Raw genomic sequence first — 24,612 nt, forward strand, 5'->3', positions numbered from 1 at the left:
TGTGGACAGTAAACTGAAGGATATTTTATTTTTATTTCAGACCACTTTTTGACCATTTTTATTTTATTTTTAATTTCTAATTATCTTTACAACTGTTTTAATTATCCTTGTTTTTCATTTTTAATTCTTACACGTGGTATTCTTATTTCTCATGCATATGTTATCACTATTTTAATTCATTTCTATTTAAAGCACTTTAAATTGCCATTGGGTATGAAATTTGTTATACAATTAAACTTGCCTTGCCTAAGGTCCAAATAGTTAACAGTAACAAGGAGAAGTGCATTATTATTTTTAATAATCTAAACATTCATCATTGTTAGTTCTGTCAGCTCAGGTCCAATAAATATTAATATTAACTATTGTAATATTACTCTTTGTATGGATATGCAGTAATATGTTTAGGCCACACTGAGCATCATGTAGTTAGTGTTCAACATCACTCTTAAAACAACAGAGCAATAGCAGAGGAAAACATCTTAAGTGCAGCTTTGGCTCGCCGTGGCTCTTAATCCTGCAGTTCCTGGGATTATTCCAGAGGTTTCTGTCATATGAAGTGACATGGCCTGTCTGCTAAAGCCAGCGTTGGTGAGTATAACGAAATATATATGCGCATGAACTGGCTATTGCCTATTCTTCTAGAAGCTCATTTGTGAGGTCAGGCACTGATGTTGGACGAGAAGGCCTGGCTCTCAGTCTCCGCTCTAATTCATCCCAAAGCTGTTCTATCGGGTTGAGCTCAGGACTCTGTGCAGGCCAGTCCAGTTCCTCCACACCAAACTCCTCATCCATGTCTTTATGGAGCGACGCTTTGTGCACTGGAGCGCAGTCATGCTGGGACAGGAAGGGGCCGTCCACAAACTGATCCCACAAAGTTGGGAGGATGAAATTGTTTTGGTGAAGCATTAAGAGTTCCTTTAACTTGAACTAAGGGCCAACCCCTGAAAAACAACCCCACCCCACAATTCCCCCTACACCAAACTTTCCACTTGCCACAATGCAGTCAGGCAAATCCCATTCTCCTGGAAATGGCCAAACCCAAACTCACCTACATCAGTGTCTCTATGCTTCTTAATGAGCTCTGCCAGCTCGAAGTTCCCAGAGATGATCGCAACCTGCAACACAAGAAGGAGAAGCTCGTTTCAAGTTACAGTACATCTGAGTCTGTTTCATTCACAGTCAAAGTCATGTAAAGTCATGTAGGCTGACGATGCATCATTATGGACTGATGTGTCAATCAATCGACTACTGATATGACGCAATGCACAAAAATACATCTATAATTTTACTAAAAACTTGTTTCACTGTTATATAAACATGTCATTGAGTTTTGACAACTTAATATAAATTTTGCTCACACTTTACAATAATGGCCAATACATCTACAGAATTTATTAATCTTAGTTCATGTTAATCTCCGCAAATGATGAACAACTAACAAGAACAAAGATGAAATATAGCTATGAGCAGCCATTATTGGGTTTTTAAGCGTTTAAGGCCTTTAAAACATATGCTTAAAAAGATATTAAGTTTTATTTAGCAAGCATGAAACCACTTAAATCATAGAAGGGCAAGAGCATTACAGTCAATCCAGGCAGTTTACCATGGGGAATACATGTTTTTCAAAGCTTTTAAACAGTTATAGTGTCACCTATAGTCAGATCATTATTAAAGTTAGCATGCTTGTTTAGAATGTTATGTTGCACATTTTCACCAATTTTCTTGAATTTCCGAACTTTTGTTTAGGAGTTACAGGCTTTTGCAAGCACTTGGCCACGCCTATTCTATAAATGAGCTTATAATAGCCATCTAAATGCCAACTTTTTAAAATTGTTTTTGATGCAGAGTCCAGAGAATTGTACTGCATTCTTTTATTCCAGATTGAGTAAAAAACCTTGGACTAGTTTGCAAAAGTAGTTTTTTTAGTAGCCGAATGGCGAGCATATCCAAGGTAATTTGATCCAAGGATTCCAAAAATAGAGTATCAGCGCTGCGCTCCTGAACACGTAATTAATGTTGTAAAAATGTATTGCTCATTGTTAGTTCATATTTCAGTCCTGAAGGTGTTTAGTTGAATCCTCCATGAAGACAGAAGCAGAAGTTCAAACAGGAAAATATCTCATTCACATGTGCATTTGCTGTAAGAGATTATGGTCAGTGGTCAGTTCTATTATATAAGCAGATCATTTAATCTGGCTTCTTTCATTGGTCATTATTTACAGTAAGAGATGCATGTGCAACAGCAGAAAACACACTTTTGGAATGAGTAGAATGTCTGCAGCTGATGATGCAACATGACTATTGATTACATAATTACCGTATCATTACTGTATCTCTGTTAGATTGCACTTCAGACAAGCCTTTACTAAAGCAACACCCTCTCTTTACTTATTCTATTAACATACTCAAGTCAGACACACACACACTCACACTAACTTAAACACACTCACACACACTCACTTACACACACACAGGTTTGTTTTTGCAAAATGTGGGGACATTCCATAGGTGTATTTTTTTATACTGTACAAAGCATATTTTATATGCCCCTACAATGCCCCTGGCCCTAAACCTACCCATCACCCACACACACACACACACACACACACACACACACACACACACACACACACACACACACACACACACACACACACACACACACAGTCACATGCAAACTCACTCACACATTCACACACACTCACACATTTTTGTTCTGTGAAATGTGGGGACATTCCATAGGCATAATGTTTTTTTATACTGTACAAACCGTATTTTCTACGGACCCGCTTGTTTCTCGGCGGGTCGTTCCTGGAAGTCTCTCGCCCAACCCGCACCGCACCCCTTTCACAGGCTTTTTGGCAGGCCATTCCCTGGGTCCTGTTCTCAGCTGCGCGTTTGGACATCAGGTTTCGCCCTCTCCCTGACAAAACCCTGACGGGTCGTTTTGAGTCCGACTTTGCTCCCACCCTCCAGAGGGGGCCACAAACCAGCCCGTGCTCAGGATGAGGCTCCCTCCCTGGGCAGGAAGGGGAGGTCTGATAGCATGGAGCTTCTCATCGAGTTCAGCTTTTGGACTCTGTCCGTTTTCATGGAGGGTTTTCCTCCAGGGGCTTCTGAGCTTTGTTTCGGGCCCCGGACAATACGTCCTCCTCGGGGGAAGGGCCTGACCAGCTTGGATATGAGGAAAATGTATTAGCAGGTCGTTCCTGGAAGTCTCAGCCAGCGCACAGCGTGTCAACTCTGGGCTTTGTCTGTGGCCATTCCCTCGGGCTTTGCTTATGCATTTCGTCACCATTTCACCATCATTTTGTGCCTTCCTTAAATGTGACTACCATTCAATTTAATCTTTGTGACAAGCATATGTGCGCCATGCCAGACGGGATCGTTTCCTAACCACGGGCCTTGAGATAGAGACATTCGGTCCTGACATTCAATGCACTGAGCGGGGAGGGACACCTTGCCCATAGTGGCTCTAAAAAGGGTTCCTGGAAGTCTCAGCCAAGACTCAGCCGGGCTTAGGCGTGTCAGCACCCCCTTCTCACAGCCTGGTTTTCTTAGGTCCGTGTTTGGACGTCGAGTGTCACCCCCTCTACAAATGCAGGATGGCCCGTTTCAAATTCCGTTGTTGCTCGCACCGTCCTCCAGAGGGCCCTACCGATCCGACCGTGCTTGGGACAAAGCACCCTCCCTGGGTGACTAACCCTAACCCTACACTGCCCCTAAACCTACCCATCACACATACACACAAAAACGGCTAAACATGCTGTTCTTCCTCACAATCTTGCATTTTTTTTAGAGTTTAGTATTTTTTTATTTTGAATAGAAAACAAGACACACATACTACACACAAAAACAGATTGTTTTAATGCTGCTAGAAATGACTCTTCCAGAATAAATCATGTCAATGTCAAAAGGGAAATAGAACACACACTCTAGAAAGTGCAACTAAAGTTAGGTAATGAGAGGAGTAAACACATCTCGTGTGTGTGTGTGTGTGTGTGTGTGTGTGTGTGTGTGTGTGTGTGTGTGTGTGTGTGTGTGTGTGTGTGTGTGTGTGTGTGTGTGTGTGAATCTCCTCCTTGAGGTGATTTTTGTCGTTTATGCTCAGTTTCTTCAGTCTAGCACGACTCTGCACATGCGCTTGATCTGTAATCCTAAGAGGACTTCTAACGGGAGATTTGTACCTCACCATCTGTAGCCTTTAATCACAGTTCATCCACAAACTATTCACACACACACACACACACACACACACACACATATACGCGCGTGTATACACACACACACACACACACACACACACACACACACACACACACACACACACACACACACACACACACACACACACACACACACACACACACGGGTTCATTCAGTCTTCTGTGTGAATGCCACATCATAAAAAACCACAATAGAAATTCAGGATTGAAACCTTATGATGACATCACCATTTAAAGCTCCCATTCAAATCCTCCTACACTTTTGAGTCACGCCCACATCTCAACATCCAACCAACCGCTGATGCACAGAGCCAAGCCCCACCTACACCCGTACATAGAGACAGAGCAGCACGTGTCACAATCTGAAGCCACTCCCACTGGGAAGAAAACAAACCAACTGTCTGCAATGACTTTCTATTGCGGGAAGCGGCCTCCTTGTTATTTCAGACTTCATAAAACGAACAATGTCTAAAAGCTGATTTGTGACAAGGTGTGCAGCAAACAAGCTAAAAAAACAAAAACAAAAACCCAGATAAGCTGTTGACCCAAAAACAAGCGTTTAAAGATATAAAAGTGCATACATGCAATAGAGACAGATCACAACATGTTATGTTACACTGAGAACTACGCCCACTGGAGGAGAAAGTAATCAGCGACAGGGAATATAATATATAACGCTGACATTTGGATATTTGACAACATGTTTACTGCACACGTACACATACTGAGACACACTGAGGGTCAGGATCCTAAAACTTACCCATTCTTCCTGATGGAACGAATTCTTCCTGACGAATTGTGAGTAATTGCCCTAGTGTGTGTGTGTGTGTGTGTGTGTGTGTGTGTGTGTGTGTGTGTGTGTGTGTGTGTGTGTGTGTGTGTGTGTGTTGTGTGCATGTTTTTGTGACATATGGGGACACAAATGTGTATAATGCCATGGGTATGACACAGGTATTACAGGAGAGGGTGAAATATGAGGACATTACCCATGTCCCCACTTTTCAAAAGGCTTATAAATCACACAGGAGGAGTTTTTATGAGAAAGTAAAAAAGAAAGTGTGTGTGTGTGTGTGTGTGTGTGTGTGTGTGTGTGTGTGTGTGTGTGTGTGTGTGTGTGTGTGTGTGTGTGTGTGTGTGTGATAGATACTGTAGTTCTAGACTAAATGTGAGCATTTACTCGTCTCACTTGCACAGAAACAGATTAAATTCTCCTTATGAATGAATAAAAACAGTGAAACGCAGACTCTGAATATTATGCGAACCTGCAATAGGTTAACAATAATATACTTTATGCAGTTAATCTCACTTTATTAAGCTGCTGATGTTTGATGAGCCAATTCAACCATATCACTGAAAAAAATGCTTTTCTTATTTAGTATTTTTGTTTCCAGTCTAAATATAAAAAAAATCTTAAATCAAGAACACTTTATTTGACATAAAATATTTTTTGTTACATTTTTCTTACCCCATTGGCAGGGCCGTACCCACCATTGAGGTCCCCGAGGTCCGGACCTCGGTAATTCCACGAAGTGTACATAATAGAAGTTGCAAAATAATAGCCTATTAAGGCGGCGCGTACAAACAGGTGTTCTCGCCTCGCCCGGCGTATGTTTTCAATTGTTTCCAATGGATGCGCCGCACTTTTCAATAGCGTCAACAGCTGGCAGGTTTTGTCCATTTTTACGCGTTGAGCGTCCACAGTTAAACTTTGGGTGAACATCAATGTCCAATCACAGTGGAGAAGAGGCGGGACAAATGCCACAACCATCAACCGGCGCTTCGAACAACGACTGATGTTTGACATCACAACACCGCAAGAGCGCTTAATAATCAGGGATGCAAACTTATAACGATACAGACGAAAATGAAGACTGCTTCAAACAAAGCTCAGCTTTGTAAAGAGAAAAGATACAGGACAAGAGAAGGAGAAGGGAAAAAAGAAAGAGAGAAGATAATGGCGATGAGACAGAAAGAGCAGGTAGCCCACTGTGCTCAGAATTGAAAAAGCATTAGCCCACAGTATATTCCTAATTGCTACACATAAAGTGATTCTTGTCTGTGAAATCCAGGCTAAAGTCTCATAATCTAATATTGAGATTAGAAGCATCAAATTTTGATTTCACTCATTGGTTATATTTTCACATTGATTTCTATCTTTGACATGATCTTACTCATTCAACATTAAATATATCAAGGTTATATGTTCAAATAATGTTCTTTACATAATGTAAATCACAAAAATTAACTTTAGCTAGGTTTTCATAGACGGAGTCACACATATGTCGTCTTTGGCTCAATTTAACAACAAAACAGATTTTCTGATTTTCTAAAGAGTCTAATTTTTTTGCAAAATTTAACCAGATTCTCATTTATAAAAATCTGTTGTCTTCTTAAAATAATTTATACTGCACACTTAAGGCTACAGTTAGCTGATTCTTTGATTTTCTTATGTCTTAAAATGCATATGTAAAGGAGGGAAATGTTTTTTTCTCAACCCTCTAAAATTCATATTTGGACCTCGGTATTTAGAAAATCCTGGGTACGGCCCTGCCCATTGCCATTTTATTAAGGAGTAAATAAACACAAATTCAGCCTAAGGCTTATTCGTTTCACTTTTAGGGCCTTATTGAATATGAAGTGTGTGTCGATCCTGATGATCCTCCAGGCTCATGTTTGGTGATGGTTGTTTGTGAGTCTCTTGTTTAAGTCGTTTGTTTAGGTAATTGCAACTTGTTATCTCACAATTCTGACTTTAAGGCCCTATTCCACTGATCTGAGATCAGGGTCTGGAGCTCTGAGGGCGTCCGAATCCACTTTTTTATATATATTTAGACTAGAAACAAGACAAAATTACTAAATAAGAAGAGCATTTTTTTGCTGTGCAATGGCTGCCTCGTGTCCGGACTCGTAGGAAGACTGCGAGTGTTTAGGGTGCCAGTGTCAGGGGTCAGGGCTCATGAGTGAGGACAGTACCTGAAATGGACTCTGGCTGTTGTAGTTCTTCAGCTCCTTGTCGGCTCCTCTGATCAGCAGAACATGCGCACACTTCTCCTGCAGATTCAGAAACAGATCCTCAGACTAACACACACACACACACGATACTACACTTGAACAACAGACTCACAATAGAGTTTCCTCAGACACACACATGATATTATTATTTTATTTCCCTCCTACCTCCCTAAAACTCTTGCAATGCTTTGAGCTCAAGGGTGTTTGTTTTCCATGAGCGCCACCTACTGTCGGAAAGTCAATCTGCACTTTCATTCAGCGTCTGCTGCTTTTGCTCAGATATAAATTGAACACAAAATATAATGATTGTAATTTTGACTCACCCCATTATTAAAAACAATTAAAGGATGTAATATTAGGTTTATCTTTTTATTAAGGGTTTTATGCACTGCAAAAATGCTCTTCTTACTCAGTAATTTTGTCTTGTTTCCAGTCTAAATATCTAACAATTCTTAAATCAAGATGCATTTACTAGATCAGTAAAACGACGATGAAGTAAGTTTTTGTTTAAAACAGGCAAAATGATCGGCCAATGGGGTGAGAAAAATAATCTTATCTCTGATTGAAATCTTGTTTCTTGTTTCCGTCCCAATCAGAAATAAGATTATTTTTCTCACCCCATTGGCAGATCATTTTGCTTGTTATAAGTAAAAACTCACTTCATTTAGATTTTATTTCCCAGAAAACAAGAAAAAATATCTTGTCGTTTTACTGATCTAGTAAATGCATCTTGATTTAAGAATATTTAGATATTTGGACTGGAAGCAAGAAAAAAACACTAAATAAGAAGAGCCTTTTCTGCAGTGTGGTCAAAACTTCTAAAGTTGTTTAAATCACATGTTTTACTGTCATTATACAGTTTAAAATATAACCATGCACATTGTAATTGTTATAAAACCACATTTAGAGACCTCAACATTTAGTTTATATTCTAAGATCTTATAAAACATTAATAACTTAATATTTTACAAATAAACCATATTGTATCTAATCAGGAACTACTGAAAGCACAAAAGTTTTGTTTTTACCATTACTAAAGAAAAAATCGTTTAAACCAGTTTGATGCACAAAAATATATACTTTTATCAATATTTAAGAGAAACTATATTTTGAAAATATCATTAGATATGCAAGGATGCACAACATTGATTAAAAGGAGACTGCACATGCTCAGATTCACAGTCTCTGGTTTGGAAATAAAGACCTTTCCAAGGTAATGAACTGAATTTGTGTGTGTGCATTATTCTTCATAACTCACAATACAGCAGAAGCCCTTAAACACAGACACACATTCAGAAGTTTACCTTACACTAAACAAACATAGCCTCTAATATATAGCGCTGTAATCACACACCTGGTTGTAGAGAGCACAGATGTGCAGCGCCGTGTTCCCCGAGGCGTTCGGAGCGCTCATATCTGCTCCGTAAAACAACAGATGCTCCAGGTGTTGGGCATGACCATGACGACAAGCCTGTTTGCGCGCACACACACACACACACACACACACACACACACACGCACATAAACACACACACACAGCCAGTGTAAACTGAATTTTTTTCCTAATATATTCAGTAGCTGCTTAAAGGTGCCCTAGAATGAAAACTTGAATTAACTTTGCCATAGTTAAATAATAAGAGTTCAGTACATGGACATCACATACTGTGAGTCTCAAACACCATTGCCTCCTCATTCACTAGTTTGTGAATAACACCATGGAAAAACAGGCGAATCTCAACATAACGCCAACATGGCCTTAATCGCTGAGATACTTAAAGGGTTAGTTCAGCCAAAAATGAATCTTCTGTCATTAACTCCTCTCCCTAATGTCGCTCCACACCCGTAAGACCTCCGTTCATCTTCACACACAGTTTAAGATATTTTATATTTAGTCCGAGAGCGTATGCAAGTGTATGCACACTATACTGTCCATGTCCAGAAAGGGAATAAAAACATCATCACAGTAGTCCATATGAGACATCAGTGGGTTAATTAGAGTCTCTTGAAGCATCCAAAATACGGAAGAGAAGCCAATGCTGAATAAAGTCGTAGTTTTTGTTATTTTTGGACCAAAATGTATTTTCGATGCTTACTACTACTGTTTAGTTGCTTACAGACTGCTCACTCGATCCTTTAACGTCACCTTCTCCACCATCTAAGTTGAAACGATAGTCATTTGACAAGGCTTAGTCAATTTGTTTAATAAATATAAATTTTTGAGAACTGAAGCATGATTATTTTGCAGCGGCTGAGTAGTACATATGACACTGACTATTTTAAGTGGCTTCTACATTACTTTGTTTGGCTAAATAAATCAATTTTTAAATTAGTACTCTACTGTCAAACTATAACGTTACTGTAAACAACATATTTACGCGCTACGCAGTTCAGTTCGTGATTCAAAGTTAAGAAGCTATCATTGTAAAATCATTGCCATGACGGATGGTATAGATGTGTTAGCTGTCATTGAGCAGTGCAGTGAAGTAAAAACAGCCAATCAGAGCAGAGCTCAACATTAATATTCATGACTCTTCCAAATAAGGCAAAAACAGAGCATTACATCCTAGGGACAATTTATAGGGTTGTAAATGGACCTGTAAAACTGTATCTGGACATTGTGTGTGTGTGTGTGTGTGTGTGTGTGTGTGTGTGTGTGTGTGTGTGTTGTGTGTTGTGTGTGTGTGTGTGTGTGTGTGTATTGAGACTGAAGTTCACCTGGTGTATCTCATGCCACCCGTTCTCATCCTGGCAGCAGACGGACGCGTGTTCGTTCAGCAGAAGCTCGCAGCACTGCGTGTCTCCGTCAGCCAGCACAGTGTGATACAGCGCCGTCAATCCACGGCTGTCTCTATAGTCTGGCGATGCCCCGAGCTCAAGCAGCGTCTGGAGAGGAAATAGTGAACAACACATATTCATCATCATTGTTTCCCATTAGAAATTCATGGGTTGGAGCGGACCCTGGAGTGGTTTCAGGGGCTGGAGCCATAACTTGACCCTGAGGCGTGGTGGCCCTCTTGGTTGAAGACTCTGGACTGGCGGCAATGAAGTGGACTCTAGACTCGGGACCAGTAGCGTGCACAGACCTTCGCGGGGACAGGTCAGTACCATTCGTGTCCCCATCAGTAGAATTAGCACTCGGTGCACGTTGGAAATCGCGCTCAGTGCGCAGTGGAGATCGCGTTCGCGGGAGCACTGTGGTGCGATCAAAAAGGGCACTTTCACTTTCAAAGGGGCAGGGGCTCGCTAGACTCTGGACTGGCGGCCATGACGGGACGAGACTCTGGACTGGCGGCCATGACGGGACGAGACTCTGGACTGGCGGCCATGATGGGACTAGACTCTGGACTGGCGGCCATGATGGTACTAGACTGTATTTAAACTTTTAAGTTCAAATGTTAAACTTGTTTAAATGTCCCATTATGTTCTGTTTATTGTCAGAGATGTCATAAATATAGCAGGATAGTAGCTTTCCATTGCTTAGAATGTAAGTTATAATAGCTTGTATAATATCAGGCTGGTTTTCTAAACAGTAAGTATTTGCTCTTACTCAAAAAGTTTTTTTGTTTTTTTTAACTTTTAGACCCTATTGAGCAACTTATTTTTTTTTTTAAAGTGGATAACATAGAAGTTGTTAGAACTAAAAACCTTCTTAATAATTCAAAACAAGTGTGCTGATAAGAAGAGTAATTATAATGCGAGTATTGTACCTTTAGCGCTGGCTGGTTTTTAGCGCGAGCAGCTTTGTGAAGAGCAGTCATGCCGTCTTTAGCCCTGAAGTCCAGGTGAGCTCCTCCGTTCTTCAGAGCTTTAATAAACTCCAGCTTATTCTCCAGCTGTGCTGCGGAGGTGAGAGGAGTCTCTATGACACACACACACACACACACACACACACACACACACACACACACACACACACACATAAACGAGTAGTACAGTGATCATGGTCAGGTGTGGATTGACAAAAAAAATGTCAAGATAAAATGTGTATCTTGAATGCAATGTAAGTCGCTTTGGATAAAAGCGTCTGCCAAATGCATAAATGTAAATGTAAATGTAAATGTAAATGTAAATGTGTGAAAAGCTCAGGTGTGTGTGGATCGGTTCTTCTGGTACCTCCGGTGTCCGGGTCCTGGAAATTTGGGTCCAGTCCTCTGTCCAGGATTCTGGAGAATTTCTCCAGCTGATGATGCTGGATGTAATCTATGAACTTCCTCAAGCTGGCCTGGAGAGAGACAATAATAAAGGAATAATAAAGGCAATAAAAGATACAACACAATGTGTCTTGTGTACGATTAGATACATTACTCTACATTACTTGAGGTGTTTTTGCTTTTGTAAATGACAGCATTACTTTAATCAGATGATTAAATAAGCCTAAACAAAACTTAACAGTGAATTACCAGCGAACAAAAACATTACGTGAAGAAAACCTGTAGAATGTTTAACCAATGTTCCCATTAAGGTATAAAAACATTATTTCTGAATGTTGTCTGAATGTCTAGATTTTTTTTTTAAATGTTTTAAAAATGTTTTTTTCTTCTTGGTTTTATTAACGTTATATGAAAGGAAACTTCCCATTGTATCATTCTTCAAACATTATGAGATGTTACTTTTGACTGTTCTGAAACAAGTAGCAACATTAAAAAACACACTCCAGGAACGATGTATAAATAATGATTTTGTGCTAGCATTTTGAGAACATTATTAAAAACCAGAAAGCTTTGAATGATCGTTCTATTAATGTTCCTAGAAGAACATCTGTTCATCAACTTCAGAGAACATTTCCACAACGTTCTGATATCTTCACTTAAAAAAGAAGTTACAAATTAAACATAAGCCTATAAGCTTTAAAATTACATGAAAACAGACACAGTACTGCTCATCATTCTCTCGACCGCTAATCATTTAAATAATTCATAATTTTTTAATTATTTACAAGACACTTTCTTATGACTGTATGATGGAAAGCATGTGCAGTGTCACGAACTGCTCCGAGACTCGGGCTGAGGATCCAAACGCTGCTCTTTTGGGGGGTCAATCTAGAATAGTAATCCTTATAACAGGCGAGGGTCAAAACCACAGGGCAAACAATACAAACAAAGACAGAGTTCAAAGAGTCAAAAACCCAGGCAAACCCAGGGAGAAAACAGAAAATCACAACCATGAGACATAAAACCAGAACTAATGCTCGGAAATGCAGTGTGACACATACAAGACTTCGCAAAGAATGAGTGAACAGAGTTTAAATAGACCAACATAAATGAGATAATGCAGAACAGCTGGCAGTAATCAGAACCTCCAGGCAGGGGGTTATGGGAAGTGTAGTGCATGATGGGAAAGCAACACAGGCGACAGAAGGAGTGCCCTCTGGTGGTTATCCAGGGCAGAATATCTACATCACATTCACATTAACAGCTGCATTATCTAAGGTGACCATATTTTGAGTACCAAAAACCAGGACACTGTGCCCGGCAATAAGATGATAGTGCCGGCCAATTTAATGGCCCAATGAAAAATAATGATAACCAGGACATTTTCATCACTTTATACAAAACAGCCAGGACATGTCCTGGGAAAACAGGTCATTTGGTCACACTGGCATCATCCACATATGTGATAAAGTCTCCAGATCCGCTCGATCGTATCGTGTCTTGCGTCTTTGCTCTCACCTTCGTGTGAAGTCTGGCGATCTGCTTTTCATCCACACTGGGCTGATTGTACAGTCGGGTTTTGTAGCGAAACTGTAGTGTGCAGGAACAAAGAAGCCTCTCAGATTTCATTGCAGCAATTACATGATAACACATTTATAAACATCAGAATGAAGGCTCTTTTGGTTCCATAAAGGTGTGTGTGCTGTAGTCTGAAGTGATTGTTCTGTTGAAAGTTCTGCTAATGCATTTTATGATGATAAATCAATCAATCAACTTTATTTATATCGCGCTTTTACAATGACGATTGTTTCAAAGCAGCTTCACAGTGTTAAACAGGACAGTACTGCTACAGAATTATATTTGATAAATTAACTATAGGCTACACTGATTCTTAATAAAGATATTAAAGTTATTTAGCCAAGCATGGTTTTCTGATTTTCATTGTTGTTTGATTAACATTAAATCACACCGAATATTAGGTCCGGCTTAAGGTCTGCAGGGATCCAGTTAGCCTTCCTCAACTGTATACGTTCACTAAAGATGCCAGGATGTGAATTTTTACATATTTTTGACCATTCAAACCCAAACATAATAATCCACGAAAGAACTGAATCGATCGTATGTTGTCTGCAAGGCATGTGTGTGTGTGTGTGTGTGTGTGTGTGTGTGTGCTTCAGGTCAGAGTCCAGCTCGAGCTTGTCTCGTGCCACACTTTTATTTCTCTCATGCGCGCATATTTCTCTTTCTTTCTTTGTCGTGTACTGCGCGTATATATTTAACTCTTCTGCTTCCAATGTTTAGTGAATCTGCGTTATCTGGTAAAGTTTTTTTGGGAAAGTATTATATAAATTTTAAATATTTGATATTCATGATATTTTCAAATTTTACATGATGGTCAAAATTATTACGATATTATTGCTAATATTCGATATATCACCCAGCCCTATCAGTACTCCACTAATCATTAGTTAATGCTGAATTAAGTGTTCATTTACGTCGGTATTATTATAAAGCGTCCCCGTTTTCCTTCTGGCCTGATGAATGCTGAGCTGTACCTCCAGTGATGGGACGCCCTCGCAGGCTGGCAGTGGATGCTCCCCAATCAGACTCTCTTCATCCAGGAATTCCCCATCGCTGGCGTCGCTGGACGTCTGGAAAAGGCCATAGTTCAGCACATCCTTCAGATTCTGGCTCAATGTGCACAGGATCCGCTGTTTAACAGCCCACACCGTGTCACTGGAGTTAAACCGCATGCTTTTCTGTTGAAGGAAAGTCACGGGAACATCATTCACTGCAAGGAACGCTCCTCTTACTCAGTCATTTGGTCTCGTTTCCAGTCTAAAGAACAATTCTTAAATCAAGATGCATTTACTAGATCAGTAAAACAACATAAGATATTTTTTCCTGTTTTGTTGAAAATAATATCTAAATGAAGAGAGTTTTAAAACAGGTTAAAACAAAATGATCTGCCAATGGGGTGAGAAAAATAATCTTGTTTCTCGTTGCCGTCCCAAACTACTCAAAAGCAAAAACTCTCTTCATTTTGATATTTTTCCCCAGAAAACAAGCAAAAATATCTGATGTTGTTTTACTGATCTAGTAAATGCATCTTGATTTAAGAGTTTTTAGATATTTAGACTGGAAACAAGAAATAAATACTAAATAAGAAGAGCATTTTTCACCACGAGACCCCACGAAATCAAAAGTGACCATTCTTGTTTATGGAATATAGCAGTGTTTATTCTAAATAATTTATGGGTGCATAAATGTTCCATGTTCCTGGTAATCTTGAATCTGAATTACTTCCACTCAGCTTCTCTTCTCTATCCGTCCTTTGGAAGAGACGTTAAACCGAGGTCCTGACTCTCTGTGGCCATTAAAAATCCCAGGATGCCCTTCGATAAATGTAACAAATTATTATTTATATTATTGACGAGGGCGGGGCAACCTGTCACTCACATGGGCAAATAATTTGTACATGCCTATCTTCAGCACAAGGCATCAACAAATAGTTATACATATCACACCACAGGCCCCGCCCACTATCACCACAGGCTCCGCCCACTACCACCACAGGCTCCGCCCACTTGCGTTCAGTTTCTTAACAGCTGATTACTACTGATCATTATTTCTACACTGGAATGACCGGAAAGTCAAAAGCAAACAGAAGCCATTATAAATGACTGACGCTGTCTACACTGATACAGAAACCGACATGCGTTCAGCGTCCCGGATCACATCGGAGGATTATGAGTTTGTTCGGAGCAGATTGTTTTGTAATTGAAGGTTTGCAGGGAAGCTTGTGTTGACAGAGGAAGCATCTGAAAGCAGCCGCATCACGACCCGTCAGTGAAGGATTCAATAATGCTTTGTCAATAAATGAAGGTTTTATATGGATAATATTTTCAGTAGTGAGCGGCCGTTGATACTGTTTCCTATGTAGTGACATTAGCCAATCACAACAGTGGGCATTTACTGACATGCCTTAAAGGAGCAGCTCCTTTAAAATGGGTCCGTTCAGATAGAGGGTAAGAATGAGGGTTGAAAATAACAGTTTTTCTGCATATATATTTGTTTTTGTTTTTTTTGTGTAAAAACTTAATCTTTGATCCTTATGACATTGTAAAAGTTTGATCCCTCATCCCTCACGTTTTACTCATCCACTAGAAGAAAATAAATACACAACATATCAGATTGGACGACTAATCATTTCCTACAACTTAATTCTAATTACTCTAATTGCTCTGTCAAGCCCTCATCGTCAGTGAGGAACCTCGACACACACACACACACACACACACACACACACACACACACACACACACACACACACACACACACACACACACTCACAGTTTGCTGCAGGTCTGGGATCAACACTCGGATGGTCAGCTGGCTGTCTGTCATCTGATTGGCCGGCCGTTCTGCTCGGACTGTCTCATAGACGACTTCCTCTCTGGAACTGGAGCTGGACTCATGAGAAGAGTCTGAGAAACTCTGGGCCATCTCTTCCTCACTGGACGTCGGGCTCCGCAGCATATTCAGCTGACACACACACACACACACACACACACGCACACACACACACACACATTGTGTTTCCATGAACGTAATGGATTTTACACTGTATAAATTGTACATTCCCCCCACACTACCCCTGAACCCATCACACAAAACACACACACACACACACACACACACATTGCCCCTGCCCTAAACCTACCCATCACACACACACACACACACACACGCACACACACACACACACACATACACACACACTGCCCCTAAACCCATCACACAAACACACACACACACAAACACACACACATTGCCCCTGCCCTAATCCTACCCATCACACACACACACACACTGCCCCTAAACCTACCCATCACAGGAAACATTCTGCATTTTTACTTTCTCAAAAAAACATCATTTAGTATGTTTTTAAGGCCATTTGAATTATGAGGACATTTGATATGTCCTCATAAACCACATTTATAGTGTAATACCAGTGTAATACCCATGTAGTTATACAAATTTGTGTCATCAAAAACCACATAAACAGGCTCACACACACACACACACACACACACACACACACACACACACACACACACACACACACACACACACACACACACACTGCCCCTAAACCTACCCATCACAGGAAACATTCTGCATTTTTACTTTCTCAAAAAAACATCATTTAGTATGTTTTTAAGGCCATTTGAATTATGGGGACATTTGATATGTCCTCATAAACCACATTTATAGTGTAATACCAGTGTAATACCCATGTAGTTATACAAATTTGTGTCATCAAAAACCACATAAACAGGCTCACACACACACACACACACACACACACACACACACACACACACACACACACACACACACACACACACACACACACACACACACACACACACACACACACACACACACAGAGAGAGAGAGAGAGAGTAACCATTAGTCAGCTTCAGCTTTATAACACTGTCCTCTAGTGGGCTGTTACTGTAATCGCATTAATGAACACAGATGTTATTAGAGCAGGGATTTATAAACAAGATACAAGATAAACAAGTACACACACACACACACACACACACACTCATGCGCACACACACACACACACACACACACACACACACACACACACACACACACACACACACACACACACACACACACACACACACACACACACACACACACACACAGAGAGAGAGAGAGAGAGTAACCATTAGTCAGCTTCAGCTTTATAACACTGTCCTCTAGTGGGCTGTTACTGTAATAGCATTAATGAACACAGATGTTATTAGAGCAGGGATTTATAAACAAGATACAAGATAAACAAGTACACACACACACACACACACACACTCATGCGCACACACACACACACACACACACACACACACACACACACACACACACACACACACACACACACACACACACACACACACACACACACATCAGATATGACTCAATCCTTGTTGGTAGTAAATATGTTTTTTGTTGTTGTTGTTTTTTTAATGAAATTAAAATTGTGTGTAAATAATAACAGTGGTTGTATTTTAGGGGTGGGAGTGTCTTATTTTGAGATGTTGTTTAATTGGTCAGTGGGCTGGTTTTGATTGTTTTTATTACGCAGATCTGGCAACCCTGGCCTCTTCCCGTTTGGAGAATATAGGACACGACACAGTGGAGCGCTTCCAAATAAAGCCTTTCTAATTGGAGCTGTGCTGCAGATCTTCTGCACTCTTCTCTCATGTAGTCCATTCATCTCCACACACACTCCTGCCATCTTCATAACACACACAGCTGACCATACAGAGGTCAAGGGACAGCAGATCTGACAGGCTATGTACACTTATTATATTATATTAGATAGCTAAAACATAACTACAGGCCATATATACTGTACACGCAGGCCGAAAGAAGAGGAAGAGGAGGATCAGATGTCAATATGAAACACACTGATGAAGTTAGAAACCGTGAGTAAGGGCTAGTAAACAGGTCCTCATCTGACATTAAATTGTTCAGTTGGCTGAATTTAATTTCGGTTAATTGATGGAATTTAATTCACAGAAATTCAATTTGGCCAACTGAACAATTTAGATGTGATCAGTCACTACACTCTCAGAAAAAAAGGTACAGTTCTGTCACCTAAGGTACAAAAGTGAAAAGGTAGATCTTTGTACCTTACTTCGTACCTTAGGGTGCCGCCCCAGCGACAGCTATGTGCCTTTTTTACTGACAGCATTTTCAATTGGAGACCTGATTTTTTGTTTTTTACAGTGTATGCATTAACATCCATGAACAACATTAAATGCAGCAATGTTATTCAGTTTACCTGCAAATCCTCAATTTCTGTCTATCCGTGACGAGGAGAAGATGCTCTTCATCAGCCACCAGACTCCTAATAAATCCTTTATGTCACACAAATCCCTTGAAAAGATCATCTGACCAATGCGTTCCTTTGGGGAAAAAACCATAAATACTGATCAGTGTTCGGAGGAAAAGGCTCCGAAAGTTCTCCGAAAATCCGAGATGTGTGAGAAGTAGGTGAGATACTATTAAAATAAATGAAATCCAGAGTTGCTCCGGTTGAGTTCGGCCCCTCGTGGCGCTCTGCTGCAAATACATAACTCTCTCAAGCCTCAGGTGAACGTGTGGAGGTTATTTCAATAACAATACAGCCATATTCAGAGCTGACAGAGAACGCTACCGCAAGGAGGACAATTCCGTCATCCTATGAGAGAATGACCTACTCAGTTATTCACAGATGAAAATATACTGATATATTCCTCTCTCTCACACACACACACACACACACACACACACACACACACTCACACACACAGACACACACACACACACACACACACACACACACACACACACACGTCTCGTACAGAAAATCAGCTGAAGTCACACACTGGATTTTGCCCTGAAGCTCTCGAAATTTGGCTTCAAATATCACTGAAATTATATAACTTGAAGTGAATAACACTGCTGATCTCTTCATCACGGCTCCTGTTAGTGGGTGGGATATATTAGGCAGTAAGTGAACATTTCGTCCTCAGAGTTGATGTGTGTGAAGCAGGAGAAATGGGCAAGCGTAAGGATTTGAGCGAGTTTGGCCAGATTGTGACGGCTAGACGACTGGGTCAGAGCATCTCCAAAACTGCAGCTCTTGTGGGCTGTTCCCGGTCTGCAGTGGTCAGTATCTATCAAAAGTGCTCCAAGGAAGGACCAGTGGAGAACCGGCCACAGGGTCATGGGCGGCCAAGGCTCATTGATGACCGTGGGGAGCGAAGGCTGGCCCGTGGGGTCCGATCAAACAGACGAGCTACTGGAGCTCAAACTGCTCCAGAAGTTAATGCTGGTTCTGATAGAAAGCTGTCACAATACACAGAGCAGCTCAGTTTGCTGCAGATAGACATAATTCAAACATAAAACAAGATTATTCACCCCATTGGCAGATTATTTATCTTATTTTATGCAAAAACTCTTCATTTTGAGTTATTTTCCCCAAATCAAGACAATTACTTTTGCTTGTCTAGTAAATGTTTCTTGTTTTTATGAATGTTTAGATGTTTGGACTAGAAACGTCAGAAATACTGAGTAAGAAGAGCATTTTTTGCAGTGCTCTTAAACGCAAGGTTACGATGTTGGATACCAGTGTTTCCTCATAAATTCACAGATTTTCCTAGCTGGTGATTTTCAGAGGATGAAGACGGTGCTGGATCTAAACTGGGACATTATTGAGGTCAGTGTGAAGGGTTGAAGCAGACGTGAAGCGAGGACAGACAGAAGAATACAGCAATAATCCCACAGTGTCAAAGAAAAGCCTTCATGCATGTCCTCAAAACGTTCTGGCAAGAGTGATGAACAGACTGGTAAAGGAATATATCTACGGCTCCACAGGGACGGACGCTCCTTTGATTTGATTTTCCTAAACCATTAGATGGCACAAACCGGCAGCACTTTCCAAATCCTCCGCTCTTCCAGATGATCTCTGAGGCCATCTCAGGCAGCTGCGCTCATTTGATCGAATATTTGATGTTTTTAAAATGTTGTAGATTTAAGCAGCAAATACAAATGGCTAAAATGATTGAATATATTTTGAAACAAAGGCGTGTTAATGTTTGTCAGTTTTGTTCAAGGTAATTAAAGCAACAGTTTTGCAATAACGGAAGAATATGTAAAAGTATGGTACTAAAGGCACCATATTTAACATATTAAACATCCGCTGACTTCTCCATCCGTTGACGTGTTCACATTCAGATTGTAAAAGTCCACCTTAGAGATAATCACCATATTTATAATAAAACCATCATATTTAAAAATGTGATATTAATTATATCATATAATAAAATATAAGTTATTGTTACTACTGTACATTTATATTAAATTATGGGATCTCCTTCAATGCTTTCAGAATCTTTACTTTTTTAAAGGATTTTGCTTCTATATTTTTCATATATATATATATATATCTTTATTAACATATTTTAATGACAGCTCATTTATTGATCAAAAATGATTTTTTTTTTCATCAAAATAAACTGAGAATAGTTCAAACTTTGCTAAAGTTATTGTTTTGAGGAAGTATAAACTTAAACATTATTTCAGCGAGAGTATCTGTATTAATACTGTGTGCCGTTGACCCCATGTGTGGCCCTCCTCACCGAATACATTTTGAAGATTTTTAAATTAAATAAACCACTTTTAGGATTTATTTTCACACACAATCTGTTGCTTTTTAATGCTTCTCCACGCGTCTTACTGTAATTAGAGTCTCTTCCCCAACAGTGCGCTGCTCATACTGCAGCACTACTGACTGATTTCGCTTCTGATTAAATTAAACGAGTTTTAAACCGCGATTGCAGCGAGTATGCGGCGATGCACCGCCATTAGACCACAGCCGTGCTCGTCCTAACACACACACACACACACACACACACACACACACACACACACACACACACACACACACACACACACACACACTCACACACACACACACACACACACACACACACACACACACACACACACACACACACACACACACTTTACGCATGACGTCACATCGGCGGCGGACCGCCTTTTGTTTGTTATACTTTTGTTCTTGTCCATTGTTTTATTTATTTTACTCTAGTTACTTTTTTGCTTTGGATATGTCTTGTTGTGTTGTTCTGGTTATGGCATTAATAAATAAATAAATAATTTTGCTTGCCCGTGATGATGACGTCACCAGACTGCTGTGCAAACCAACCAATCAGCTCGAGACTAGCGCACGACATCATCACGTGTCAGATTCAGTTTTCATCCTGTCATGTTGAGTTACAGATAGAGCTCAGAAAATACTCACGCGTGTCTCCAGCACGCATGCGCATGAGTGTTCTTTCTGATCATAAACGCACATCATCTGATCAATTTATCTCGAGGTAAAAAAAAAAATGCAGGAAATGAATATGCAAAGCATTGAGGCCGAGAGTTCGCATGCAAACGCCAGAGGGCAGCAGAGCATCACTGTGTGTGTGTGTGTGTGTGTGTGTGTGTGTGTGTGTGTGTGACTGCAGAATACTCAGACGTGTGTGTGTGTGTGTGTGTGTGTGTGTGTGTGTGTGTGTGTGTGTTTGTGTGACACTTCATCACAATGATAACCTCTAAACACACACACACACACACACTTTTAAATACCAACATAACAGAACATTAAATATCAAAAAGTCTCAACATTTTGTCATCTTGTTTAAAGTGCGTACAGTAGCTCTTTATTTAAACATTTACTCTCCGAATGCAACCCGTTGGCAAAGCATGATGGGAAGTGAATGTCCTGTGTTTGATTGGGTTACTGGAATGAAACGTGAAGGGTTGAGGCAGAAGTAAAGCGAAGACAGACAGAAGAATACAGCAATAATCCCAGAGTATCAAAGAAACACACACACGCACGCACGCACGCACGCACACACACACACACACACACACACACACACACACTCCTCATTTCCAGCTCCTCTTCCTCTGTTGATGTGTCTCGCTGATTCAGGACTGAAGGTGAGTCTGAGGATTGAATTAATGACCTACTGAATTAGACTCGCTGGGCGGGGCTACTGAATTAGACTCGATGGGCGGGGCTACTGAATTAGTTGAGTTGGTGGGCGGGGCTACTGAATTAGACTCGCTGGGCGGGGCTACTGAATTAGACTCGATGGGCGGGGCTACTGAATTAGTTGAGTTGGTGGGCGGGGCTACTGAATTAGACTCGATGGGCGGGGCTACTGAATTAGTTTAGTCGGTGGGCGGGGCTACTGAATTAGATGAGTCGGTGGGCGGGGCTACTGAATTAGATGACTCGGTGGGCGGGGCTACTGAATTAGATGAGTCGGTGGGCGGGGCTACTGAATTAGATGAGTCGGTGGGCGGGGCTACTGAATTAGATGACTCGGTGGGCGGGGCTACTGAATTAGTTTAGTCGGTGGGCGGGGCTACTGAATTAGATGACTCGGTGGGCGGGGCTACTGAATTAGATGACTCGGTGGGCGGGGCTACTGAATTAGATGAGTCGGTGGGCGGGGCTACTGAATTAGACGAGACACGGGGCTATTTTTATATAACCATGATCTTTTATATATCAAAATCTCAAGGGAAAGTTGACTTCTCAATTCTTCACCACTTTAACTTCAAGTTCTTATTTCATAACACAATTTCACATTTTCCTCATAATTATGGCTGTCATAATTTTCACTTTTTATATCATAATTATCTTAATAAGTCATAACTGACTTCATCTCAATTTCGAAATTCTGTCAATTTCTATGTTTTGTTCTAGCCTAGAAATCTAGACGCTAGCGGCAGCAGATCTAATCTGCCGCGAGTGTCGTCTTGCAACTCTCAACACACTTCTGAGCTGTAAAAACCAAACTCTGGTCGGGCCAATCACATCGTGTGTAGAGTCGGTGGGCGGGGCTTAACCTAATGACGGCTGAGTTGCGTTTGTGTGCTTCTAGTAAACACAGAAACTGGCGAACGGCGGTCTGTCGAATCAGCTTTGACCGCGACTCTGGAAGACTTGAGTTAAGCTTTTCTCTGAGAAAAGAACAAAGAGCTGCACTGAAGTCATTCTGAAGAAGGGAAGATGTGTTCGAGTTTAGCCGAGCGGATACGGCGAATGTTTAATCAGTCAGTCAGCTCTGCTTCACCCTCGTTGCTCTGGTTGGTGTAGCGCAGCGTTTCTCAAAGTGTGGGGCGCGCCCCACTGGTGGGGAATAGAGACATGACAAGTGGGGCACGACAAACGGGAGGAAATGTGTTAATTTTTTGTGCCCATCTCTATTAACCTTTTGAGCGGTCCCACATGGGATTTTTATTTCTATGCCCCTGAGAGACGTGACATAACTGTCAGATTCAAACGGTGGGACGCGCTTCGGCTGGCACTGAGCCAGATGCATACGCGCTCAGCTCTTGACATACGTCATGCAGTGTTTTCAACCGCATACTGTTTACTTTAGGTTTAATTGAATAGGTAACATTTAAATACACAAGTACTAGTAAAACAATACATTTAGAGTTTGTAGAATACACACTGGTGTCTTTGGAAGCAGCAATAACAATCCATTCAAATATAATTGGCCGACATGTTTTATTCATATCAGATACACATAGTGTAAATAACTATAAAGTTTGCTCGATTCTTCTCCCAGTTCACTGGTCACTTACTTATTCCAGGAGAAGCTGATGAATATACGTACTGCAAATCCGATTGACAGGACTCTGAACTGCAGTGCATTTGTTCAAACGTGGCAGCACCCATCTCACATTATAGATCAAAATCAAGATCATTTATAAAGGGGTTTAAATGGCAAAACACACCTACAATTGGATTATTAGACAGTTGATGACATGGTAAGCAAGTATGTCAATATTTTGAATAAAAAAGAAAAAAAACGTAATAAAAGCGATACATCTGTCATTCAGCGCTATTTTGATTATGGTGAGTCACGTGATAAACATGACGCGTTGCCATAGAAACATTAAGATGAAACGTTCTAAAATAACGTTGCCTTAAAAAAAAACTCAGCTAAAATATTTTGACTGTACACATGAAAGGTTTAAATGTGATGTTAATCAAATAAATGTTAACAGGCAAACTTAAAGCCTAGATAATTACCATTTTGTTGGGTGATTGGGGACAGGTGGGGCTCGTGGCCCTTCCCTACCTCCAAAGTGGGGAATGGCAGAAAAAGTTTGAGAAACACTGGTGTAGCGCTATCCTATCACGTGCAGAGGGAGTTTGACAGACAGCCGTTTATCCGCCCCTCAGATTGATCCGTCAATGGTGAGTTTCAGACCAAACATCTGGATGTGGCTCCGGCTTGTCAGGCTAGTTTTGTTCCTGACTATATGGATCATCCCAGAAAGGGGGTAATGAAGTTTTCATCCTCTTCATCATCATCATCATCTGCTGACAGCCTCTCTCAGACAGCATGGATGGTCAAACACACAGAACAACATCAAAGCGCACGAGTTTTCACGTAAACACAGCCAGTTCTGTCTGAAGGTGGACGAAACCAGCATATTAGATCCGTGCACTCACTCTTAAAGTGACAGTAGCCTAATAAACCTGCTGCGGTCATTAATGTTCAACAGATGACAAACGACTTATAAGTTAATATGGGGCGGCAGTGGCTCAGTGGTTC

General features: G+C 40.7%; 1 protein-coding gene across 3 annotated transcripts in view; it reads right to left on the reverse strand.

The window, feature by feature from the left end:
- shank2a (SH3 and multiple ankyrin repeat domains 2a) overlaps positions 1-19,057 on the reverse strand; it is a 64,310-nt gene extending 45,253 nt beyond the window's left edge. The window contains exons 1-10 of one of the 3 annotated variants that reach the window (XM_067419489.1): positions 18,255-19,057; positions 15,743-15,934; positions 13,945-14,148; positions 12,908-12,979; positions 11,352-11,460; positions 10,946-11,097; positions 9,954-10,121; positions 8,593-8,709; positions 7,200-7,277; positions 1,049-1,115 (exon numbers count right to left, since the gene is read on the reverse strand). In XM_067419489.1, coding sequence (XP_067275590.1) covers positions 1,049-1,115; positions 7,200-7,277; positions 8,593-8,709; positions 9,954-10,121; positions 10,946-11,097; positions 11,352-11,460; positions 12,908-12,979; positions 13,945-14,148; positions 15,743-15,928 — 1,153 coding nt within the window. In that variant the 5' untranslated portion in view covers positions 15,929-15,934; positions 18,255-19,057. Of the gene's footprint in view, positions 1-1,048; positions 1,116-7,199; positions 7,278-8,592; positions 8,710-9,953; positions 10,122-10,945; positions 11,098-11,351; positions 11,461-12,907; positions 12,980-13,944; positions 14,149-15,742; positions 15,935-16,277; positions 16,294-18,254 lie in introns of those variants that run through there. The other 2 variants (XM_067419487.1, XM_067419488.1) reach the window with 2 other exon arrangements.
- Positions 19,058-24,612: the final 5,555 nt, after the last annotated feature.

This window comes from Pseudorasbora parva, chromosome 16 (genome assembly GCF_024679245.1).
Source record: "Pseudorasbora parva isolate DD20220531a chromosome 16, ASM2467924v1, whole genome shotgun sequence".
Taxonomy (NCBI): Eukaryota; Metazoa; Chordata; class Actinopteri; order Cypriniformes; family Gobionidae; genus Pseudorasbora; species Pseudorasbora parva.